The sequence below is a fragment of the Coffea eugenioides genome, chromosome 8 (genome assembly GCF_003713205.1).
Source record: "Coffea eugenioides isolate CCC68of chromosome 8, Ceug_1.0, whole genome shotgun sequence".
Lineage (NCBI taxonomy): Eukaryota > Viridiplantae > Streptophyta > Magnoliopsida > Gentianales > Rubiaceae > Coffea > Coffea eugenioides.
In genome coordinates this window covers 46,894,822-46,904,995 of record NC_040042.1, presented here as the reverse complement: position 1 = coordinate 46,904,995, position 10,174 = coordinate 46,894,822, and the positions used below count along the sequence as shown (strand labels likewise).

Genomic DNA, 10,174 nt, shown 5'->3' with positions numbered 1-10,174 from the left:
TCGTCTTTCTATCTTGCATGAATGAATTAAGTCTAAACCAGCAGGGCAGGTGCTTTTGGTGTATTGGGCTGGTCTTATCAACAAGGTGAATAAACAAATGGTCCGTATGAATTTGGGCATTTTTGGGGGCTGCCTTTGAAAAATTTCGCACTATATATTTCAAAAAACTTTCCACAGTAGATGGTAGTGTTTTTGAAATTTTTTTGGAGTAGTTTTAAAATTTAAAATTTTATTAGGATATTTTTAAAATTTTGTTAAATTTTCATCACTACCCACCATCACTACTACAGCCATTACCCCTCCCCTCCTCCACTGTATGCATAGGCAAGAGAATTGCCTCAAAATTCCTAATCAAAATCAGACTTCTCCATGGGCTAAACAATAAATTCCGATTCAGAGTGAGATTAGACTTGTCCCTAATCGACTAATTTTTTTCCAAATAAAAAGGCAAGTTTCATTAATAGATTGTTGGAAAACAATTTTATCTCTGAAGTAAAGATAACTAGTCCATTTAGCAACTATCAACTAGTAACAAAACTTGGTTTAATTCCTAAAGTAGAGTTGTAGTGTAGATGGCTCAAGCCTTTAATTGAAACAACTCGAGCTCAATTCGAGTTTGAATCTTGACAAACTTGAACTCAAATTTGAACAAGATTAGGATTTTATCGAGGTATCGAATTGAACACGCATGAATTCATACATACTCGACTCATAAAGGTTTTGGATAAGTTTTTTATTTAAGAGTATTATTAGCATTTTATGTATAACTTTCCATTTATTATATATTATTATGTAGGTTCTACATAGGAATTATTGATAAAATAGTACTAAAGGGTAAAAATTTAAGTTTTCGAATCGAACTTGAAACCTATCAAATGTTAAATCGAATTGAACTCAATTTTAAAATTTAAGTTTGTATAGAATTTCGAGATCAAATTTGAATTCGAACCCAAAAGTTCAACCGAGGGGGAGAGTTTAAAAGTTCTATTCCATTTTGATTCGTTTACAATGTTACAAATTTGTAGTACAAATTGGGCTCGAATTTGATTAGGGTGGGCTGACGTGATGGCCTAAACCATTCGAGGCTCAGGGTTCGGTTACTGCGGGGGTCCAAAAAGAAATCAAACAGCATCCAAGGACTCTGTAGTCTCTGCAAAACGTCATGGTCCGATAGCACATTGTACTACTCTTGGGATCCTTCCATATCTCAAGAGGCTAATGCAAGGCAATTGCCTTTTTTTTTTTTTATTCTTACTTTCAAATAGAAAATTAATATATTCTATTTTGTCATAAAGCGGATATATTGTTTCTGGCACCATTAATGAATTTACGATGTGACAATTTAAATCCATTATAAAATCACTCCATATGAATAAAATATAATTTATATTTATTAAAAGCAAGATAAAATTTGTTAAGGAGAGAGAAAATTCATAATAAAAAGAAATTCAAATTCTTTAAAAATGATAGAATTTGTAATAAGTGTGAGAAAATAATTTAAAATTTTGACTAAATAAATAGATAAAATCCAAATATTCAAACAACAGTTCTCTTCAATTAGGCATGCTACCTAAAACAGAGAAATGAATGACTGGATTAAGTGAGATATGAATATAAGTAAAATAAATTCAAAATTGAAGAATTGCAATACTTTTGATGGTATAGTTAAAAATAGAGATTGTTTGCCAAAAGAAATTTCTCAAAAATTCTATAAACATGTCTTTCCATCACATTCATAATTTTTTAATTAATATTTTATCTCGCATCTCATGACAAAAAAAGTATTTGAAGAACACAGTAGCTCGGTTTCAACCTACACAGGACTTGAGATGTTGGATCCTGTCCAGTGGAACAAAGGCAGGCCTGACAGGAGACAACCATCCCAAACGTAAATGGCCCAATATAGCGAACTACACTACACCAAAATTCAAATTGTGGGCATAGATAGAAAGAAAGTCACATAATTTTAAAGTACAAACAAACGTGTAAAGATGCAGCAAATACGTAAAGGCCTGCAATTTTTTTTTTGGTAGAATTCATAGGTATTCGCGTCCATTTTACAATCTGCTGTGATTAATCCTATTCGAATCACGTCGAGTCTCTTACGAGGAAAAATTCTCTTAACATTATCTTTTTCAATCTCATGAATTTTGAATTCCATAACACATGGTTAAGGGATGCAAGCTCATCCCACTTGAACCAACCTAGTAAAAGCCTACATGAATGACAAATGAAGACAACATTTCATATTGTGAAAGTATACCAGTAGCTTATGCACTCACTCATCATTATTAGAAGTGTTTGGATAATAGATTATTTGAAATAATTTTTTTTTTAAAAGATACTACTATAATGCTTTTTTTGATATGATGTATATATGAAATAAAAAAGTGATTAATAAATGTATTACTGATGTAAAAAAATAAAATTTAACAAATAATTTACTATTCAAACAAATGTTGACAACAATTCCAGCTTCCTCACAATGAGACAATGGTCAAATTAGATGATAAGTTCTTGTTATGGGTACCTGGAACAAGACACCACTGCCACTACTACATGTTTGCGTTCCAAACGACGCCGTAGGTGAAGTGTCCCAGGAAAATCAGTAAATTGTCCCCTTATCCTGTGATTCCTGTCATTGCAAAACTTCCCATCTCCAGTCCCTCCAATCCAACAAGGAATGTGAATGCCCAGTGCCCAGAACTAAAGTCCCTTCAATCCCAACAACAATGCTTTCATCTTCCTTAATTTCTTCACCTTCACTCAACTCCCCCTCCCCCACAGTCCTCTCCTTCACTCGCTCACTAAACTCACCATTTCCTAAATTCCATAAACCCCTCCACCCGCTAACCAAAATTCCAGTTTTATCAGTAAAGGCTCAGACTTTGGACTTCTCGGGTTCATTTTTTGAAGGTGGCTTGGGTGCCGATGATGACCCCCCAATTTCACCCGGCTCCGGCATCGCTGCCGTTGAGGATAAAGAAGAGCCCCAGTGCCCACCTGGGCTTCGACAATATGAGACCATGGCGGTGTTGAGACCCGACATGTCTGAAGATGAGCGCCTCACTCTTACCCAGAAGTATGAGGAGGTACTTTTCTTTTTTCTTTTTTTTTTTTTGGGTTTATTTGAATTAACTTCTATTTTTATCTGCTGAAAATTGTGATGGTCAATATGCATGTTTTAGTGGCCTTTTTTTTTCTTAAAACAGTTGTCTTTGTGCGTTATTGGTTTGATTAACGGTGATAAAGTTAGCATATTTTTCAACTTCTACAGCTACAATTTTAGGACAGCTGGGCTTCTTGTAATGCGTCCGATATATTTCAACTTCTATAACTACAGCTCTGTTTGGATCGCTGAGTTTTCAAAATCAGTTTTTCAATTACTATTAAAATTTTGTTCATGATTCTTCGGAAGGGCTGTTTTTTTTTAGGTGTTTAGAGAAAAATTTGGTTTTCAAATTGGGGAAATTTTGTTTCTATTTTCTTCTAGGATACAGCTTACAGTGTGGATGGTGTAAAAGACACCAGTGCTGAAGAAGTGAATTTTGTCATGTCAAAGTTTGTGAATAATGTTGGAATACCATCTGTCAAGGTGCAGCAGGTTACTTGTTGTCTGATGATATTCCATTATAACTTCCTATGACCCACGTAGATTTCCCACTAAAGCGTGGTATCTCAGCAGATTTTCTCAAAAGTATTTCAGTCTGCTACCCAAAATTTTTTTTTAAAAAAAAAGAGATGGTGGTATCACTCTTGCAATTTGTTTACTTACTCAATGCACCACCTGCTTGCTTTCTTCAGCTTAATTATGCTGTCCTTGTCCTTCGACCAATTATACATAATTCGATGTTTACATTCACTTTGATCTCCCAAATGTATGTTGGGAGGCTGTAAACTAATCTTAACCGCTGCGAGTATATGTGCAACAGTTTCCCATCTTTCTGATGTCCACTGCTAATGCACATATGTTTCTTGGGTAATGCTCTACAACTTTGCTCTCCTTTTGAAAGTTGAAACCAAAACACAGGTGATGTGAAATACCAAAAGCAGCATCAGATGTTCAAATGACTGTAAAAGGTTTAATTCTCATAAGCTAACAAGTATAACTTCAAGCATGTTGGTTTGTCAATTAATTTACACCATGAGTTTCAATGAGCAATACAATCATTAACTAACTATCTTCATGAGCAAATCAACTTTTCCTACGATTAACTGAGACCTACTATCCTTGATATAATAGCAAAGGAGGCTCAAGGGCTTGTTGAGGAAGGCGGTCCCATATTGAAATTATTTGGATGTCAAATTCACTTATGAGCTGTCTTTGCTTGAAAAAAGTTGTTTTTAGTGATCTGTTTAATGTGTCTTGCCTGCAGTTGCTTGTTGCTGGTGGTGGTATGTATGTAGAAGTGTTCAATCGAGGGGTCATTCCACTTGCTTACAGCATCAGAAAGAAAAACAGAGCGGGAGAGACGAACACTTACTTGGATGGAATTTACCTTCTCTTTACCTACTTCACTAAACCTGAGTCCATGGAAGTTCTCGAGTCAACAATGAAGGCAGATGACGATGTTATTCGGTCAATGAGCTTCAAAGTTAGGAAAAGGAAGTACTGATATAAGTTAGTTTGGTTCGTTTATCTGGTTGAGAAAGGAGGGCAGGTTGGAGTAGACAAACATTTCCTGAGCTTGAGAACTGGTGTATTTTGCTTGCCATTTTTACTTAGAATTGAATTTAATACGACACAATCAGTCTACTGGGAAAAGCACTACTCATTTGCTTGTTTTTACAGTGGAGCCTGAGATTCTTGTACATCTAAATACACCGATCTGTACGTTGATTTGGCTTGTTACAACGCCTAATCTTTTAAACACATCTGCTGGGGGCATTCAATGCTGTCTCCAGTTTTGCTGTATGTGCCTGTTTTTACATGACAAGGAATTCCAAGTTTTCTTACTTGCTCTTACACGGGATACATTGAAAAAGCAAGGTAGCGAACTTCATATTACCTCCTGTAACCTATTCAGTATTCACAAATAGTATAACCTATTCAGTATTCACAAATAGTATAACGGAGTTTGTGACGAGTGCATCTTTGTTTAAATGGAAATAAAAAGGTAATCTTCCACGTTCAAAACCTTTTTCTTGCCAATTGCAAGTTCCAGCCCACTTTGCTTAGATTGTCCTTGGACGATGCATCTCCTGACACAGAGATTCGTCAGGCCAGCCCCTTTCTTTAGTTCTGTATCATCAACTTTCTCCAGTTGATGATAATTGATTGGAGGGTTTGTATGCTGGATTGTGCGTAAATCGGACCTTAAGCTTGTTGGTTGGTGCGACAATTTTCATGCTTTACTGCGAAGATGCACGATTATAAGTTGACCTAAGCCAGACCGGTGCAGTAAGCTACCATATCTTTGTTCCCCTACTTGATGTTTTGATAAAGCTGAATTGCTAATTTCGGCCACTTTAAAAATTTATCCTGAAATGCCTTTTTTTTTTTTTTTTTTTTTGCTTTTAGAGGTGGTTGAGCCGTGAGAGGTGCGGTCTATCTTGGGGAATAATAGAATGTCAACCTAAATGGTAGAAAAACATAAAGGAAAAACCGACTTTAGAGGACTAGGATTTATTCAGAACTGTGATAAAATTCACAATGCACTAATCATTAATCAATTATTCATCACCTGCGGGAATTCAACCATCAAAAGATTTTCCAATGGCTGCTTTTGCCAATGTTGTTGTGTCTGCAGTACATACACTTCCAGATTACAATAATATCAACATGTTTTTATATGGAACCTTTGGAATCTCAGGCCTACGACTTTCATTACGACCCCTCATTTCAATATAAACCAAAAAAAAAAAAAAAGGAAGGTGCAAGTCACTTACTTAGCACTTTACTTCCTCAAATAACTAGCTAGTATAAGTTGGAAAGAAACAAGAGTCATGGAGAGAGTAATAGCCAATGCCGAGGGTAAAACCAAGAGTGCGAGTGTTTCCCTTTCCCCTTTCTCCCACATCGGTTCAGTGCGGGTTGAGTGAGTGAGATTTAAGTCCTTTGGTCGAACCCAGAAGTCAGCAATTGCCTTTTGGATTGGATTGAGGATCAGGTTTAGATTTCTTCCATTTAATGTTTGTTAGAAAAAAATAGCATAAGAGAGAGATAAACGATGATACTGACGTTGATGCCTGTGCCAAATTGCCAATTGCTGATTGCCATGTCCAGAGAATCTAGTCTCACTGGTGGTGGTGCAGTTTGAGATATGTCCGTAGCCCCCACTTTTCACTTTTCAGAGAAAAAGCAGTAAGAGGAGGCTCTTCATCACCCCCATAAGCAACAGTTGATCTTTATCCCCTGAAAATGCCCACATGAAGCAGCATCTACAAAGGTTTCACTATTAAAATGAAAAATGATCTCAAGATAGTAATAGTATAGAATAAGCAAGAAAGGGAGGATGTATCACTTTATAAAAAGTAGATTCAGGCTGCATAATCTTGAACAGCAAGATATTTTACCAATCGTGTTAATTTAAACGCTACTAATCCAGATTTTCTTGAGTGGCCAACTAAGTTAAATCTTACCAATCCATATTTTATGCCTTCACATTGCTTTCTTCTTTTCTACTGTAAATTAGGCTATCTTAATGCCAAAAAGTTTAATCGCCTCACCTATAATCATGGATCCTGAGATCACTCCATCTTACTTGGCTACATCACTTCTTGTTTGCTTTCTTTCTTGCTTATGTTTTTCCTCAACTTTTTTAAGTAAGTTCGTTCCTCTACTTGACATTCAACTGGGGAATTAAGTGCCGTATTGATCCTAACCGATGAATCCTTATATTTAGCGTAGAGAAGTGGTGAGTTGTAACGCTCTCACTATTTTGTACACCAAAAATAGTGGACACTGATTTGCCCTTGGCCTTGCCACAGTCGACCAGTAGGCGTAATGCTGGGCTATATCTTTGGCTTTGTTGGTAAAAAGGTGCATTAATTTTGCATAAAATAGGAAGGCAAGTGAAAAGGCAGACCTTGTTGGCCGCTGATTGTGGGGAGACATAAAGTACACAGCGATGTGTGCAGCAATTAATCAAGAATAGTTCAAATCTTTGGCCAAAATGGGAGGTAAAAAAGGACTCTATTACAGAATAATGCTTCATCAAGCGTTGCAGAAGTTTGTTTCCCTGATCCAGGGACATAAAACCCTTATCCAGTATTTTTGCAACCCCAACTGAAGTGATCGGTAACAAATGAACGTAATTAATTGATCTTGATCTTCTTACAAATGACCATCTTGACTGGATGGTTAGTCACGTCCCGGAGTTTTGGACCAGGTGGCTACTTTACATACTTAACCTTTGAGGAATTAGATAGAAGTTAATCAATCATGCAACGGCAGAATATTTTGCACAAACTTGCTTCATTTCCTCCTGGAAACTAGTCATGATAGGAGACCGATCCAAATAGGGCAAGACCAAGTTCTGTTTTCCAAAAAATCAAGGCAAAAAACAGCCGAAGAGGATAAAAGATCAAGAATAAAATCCTACCCTTCCTTAATCTGTTTCCGCGAATAACAAAAGACGGATCACTATTCTTTCCAAACGTGTAAATTAACGTAACAAGGTGGAGAATCATCACAATCTTATCTTTAATCTCCCGTACAAGTACAACACCTGCTGATCATCCCACTCCTCAACTCTCCCTCCTTTTGGTTTCCACCTGAATCCAGAAAAGATGAAGACAAGAGAGGGATCTTTTGCCGTGGCAAAGTTTCGAGCTTGTCGCATTATCTGAAAAGCGAGAAGAATTTCCCACGTTTTGCTCATCACTTTAATACTGTTAAGTCCTTTTAGGCCGACAATGTATGTAACTACCATATATACCTCCTGTCTAACAGCCTTCTGATCTCATTCTTTTTAACCTCACTTAATAAAACCATCACGAAATCTTAGACCTTTTATAAATATTCATGGGGTTCGATCCTCAATCTCCGAGCCCTTCTCACTTTTATTCCCAAGAACTTCAGCTTAAACTGTACCAGGCGTTTATATTCTCAATCCCAATACTCTTTTCCATCATTCTGTTTCTCCTGTTTTACTTGTTCTATCTCAAGAAGAGAGTTTCCACTATTTCTTCACCTTCAGCAAACCTTCCGGAAAGCTCAAATCAAGCGGCCCTTGTTCATTCATCGGTAAGAACTCTCCTCTCCGATACACACACGGTGATCCATGACCAAGAGAAGAAAAACAAAATAAAACCAACTTAGATGACCCTAGTCCACTTAAGTAGTAGTTCTATATTCCTACTGCAATACACAAATTTGCCAGTTAAGAGTAGCTGAAAAAACAAGACAGACATTATGGTTGAATACCAACTTGTTTAGTTCCATAAAGTTCTAGTGATGTCTCCTGCAGAAAGATTTACTTCAAGCTTCTATACTTGTTGCCAAGGAATACATGTACAGTGATTGATAGACATGAGTTGCTTTCATCAATCTTGTAATCTGTGTTTCTAATCAATCTTCTTTTTCTGTAACAGGGGACAGATGTGGAGATCCTCAAGGAAAAGCTCCCGGTAATACTATTTGATGAACATTCAAAGGCCAAGGAGACGCTGTAAGAATTCAAATTTCCTCTCTTAAAGTTTTGTAGTTTATCTCAGTATGCAGAAGGCGATCTTGGTGGGCTCAATCCTTTACGTGTTAAATTTTGCTCAAAATGAATTTCAAGTTCGCTGCATCGATGAAATCAGGGCTCTGTGAAAATGGTACACGTAAATACACTTCGAAGATAGTAAATTGATATTATATATAGTTCTCACAGATTTAGTGCAGGAAATCTGAACCAGTCTTCTGTCTCTGGAGTGATTTCATTCTTCCTAGTTATAATAGCCTAAGAAACAGCTCCACCTGTAATTTGGAATATCGAATTCTTCAATCTCTCTACTTTAATAGCAGCAGATTAAAATGAATCCCAGTGAACTGTACTCCTAATGAACTCAATTCTGGACAGTTCGCTGTTGTTATCTGTACTGAATTAATTAGTGCAAACGTGTCATTCAAATTTCAAGAAAATGGCAAAAGTTGGCATGGAAAAACCTTTCACCCGTAAAAAGAGAGATGGAAAACTAGTACCTGAAGTGATTAATTTGGTGCGATACTTTAAAGCACAAATGTGTACGTATATGCAAATTGGATAGATAAGTTCTGGGGAAACATTTCATGCAGTAGGCAGTAACCACTGGGCCATGGGATCCAGCTGAAACAGAATGTTCTCTGCATTGAACTGAAAATGATGATATTCACGCATAAACTTTACAGGTGCTGTGTTTGCCTTGGTGAATTTGAGGTCAAAGAGGAACTGCACCAGCTCCCATCGTGCAAACATGTTTTTCATACTGAATGTATACGTCATTGGCTCCATTCAAACTCAACTTGTCCACTTTGCAGATGCTCTGTTGTTATTTCAACCAAAAATAGCAACCCTGAGCCACCTGCATCTGGAAATAACCTACCCACTCCAGATGCTCAGAACTCCAACCAGAGTCCGCGAGTCATCTATGCAGAACAGCAAGAGCAACTAAGTATAGTTGTGACAGATGTTGAAGATTTTACTGGAGAACATCGTATAGTTCCAAAGGAAGGATCATCAGGATCTAGTGATTCTGTTTGCATTGACAACGAACAAACTAATTTACATGCAGAATCAGTCATTATCAGGATTCAAGGTTCGAACACGTAATCTAGAACTCTGTTCTTGCACCTTTTGTACAGAATGTGGAGAAATGGTAATTTATCACCACACATGACTCGAAACAACAAACCAGGATTGCTTGATGAATCAACAGCTTGAACAAGGATAAAGTGGGAAGACAAATTGTCTCACAGAACTGTGGAGCTGCTAAAAGGTGCAGCCTCAGAAGAATTCGTAGCACTGATTTGCCCTCACTCCCTTATTCAATTGCCAATAAGCTAAATTTGGATTTGTTATGATCTAAGAGGGCAAAAAGGGCTCCCCTCTTTATCATATTGAATCGGAGTGTTGAAATTCTGACCTGGGCACAAGCTAAGTTCAGATACCGGATGTCATGGAATTTAAACTGTAGTTTATTTTCCCTCCTTTTCCATTTATACATGTAATTGACTGTAAACCTTGTCAGGAAAGCCTCAGTGTCCAGT

The 10,174-nt window shown here is 37.0% G+C and overlaps 2 protein-coding genes across 2 annotated transcripts; both read left to right on the top strand.

The window, feature by feature from the left end:
- Window positions 1-2,631: 2,631 nt before the first annotated feature.
- LOC113779344 (30S ribosomal protein S6 alpha, chloroplastic) lies at window positions 2,632-4,956 on the top strand. The gene is made up of 2 exons (XM_027324907.1): window positions 2,632-3,092; window positions 4,377-4,956. The coding sequence occupies exons 1-2, from the start codon at window positions 2,733-2,735 to the stop codon at window positions 4,614-4,616; spliced, it is 600 nt and encodes a 199-aa protein (XP_027180708.1). The 5' UTR covers window positions 2,632-2,732; the 3' UTR covers window positions 4,617-4,956.
- Window positions 4,957-7,966: 3,010 nt separating this feature from the next.
- On the top strand, window positions 7,967-9,976 carry LOC113780915 (probable E3 ubiquitin-protein ligase RHA4A). Its single transcript, XM_027326697.1, has 3 exons — window positions 7,967-8,188; window positions 8,536-8,612; window positions 9,317-9,976. Exons 1-3 carry the CDS (start codon window positions 7,967-7,969, stop codon window positions 9,735-9,737), a joined length of 720 nt encoding a protein of 239 aa, XP_027182498.1. The 3' UTR covers window positions 9,738-9,976.
- The last annotated feature ends 198 nt before the right edge of the window (window positions 9,977-10,174 follow it).

Excerpts from the sequence above, each read along its gene's own strand:
- LOC113780915 (XM_027326697.1), top strand. The coding sequence starts at position 7,967 with ATGGGGTTCGATCCTCAATCTCCGAGCCCTTCTCACTTTTATTCCCAA. Across the intron at positions 8,189-8,535 it reads CGGCCCTTGTTCATTCATCG|GGGACAGATGTGGAGATCCT; the intron begins GTAAGAACTCTC and ends TTTCTGTAACAG. Across the intron at positions 8,613-9,316 it reads TCAAAGGCCAAGGAGACGCT|GTGCTGTGTTTGCCTTGGTG; the intron begins GTAAGAATTCAA and ends TAAACTTTACAG.
- LOC113779344 (XM_027324907.1), top strand. The coding sequence starts at position 2,733 with ATGCTTTCATCTTCCTTAATTTCTTCACCTTCACTCAACTCCCCCTCC. Across the intron at positions 3,093-4,376 it reads TTACCCAGAAGTATGAGGAG|TTGCTTGTTGCTGGTGGTGG; the intron begins GTACTTTTCTTT and ends TCTTGCCTGCAG.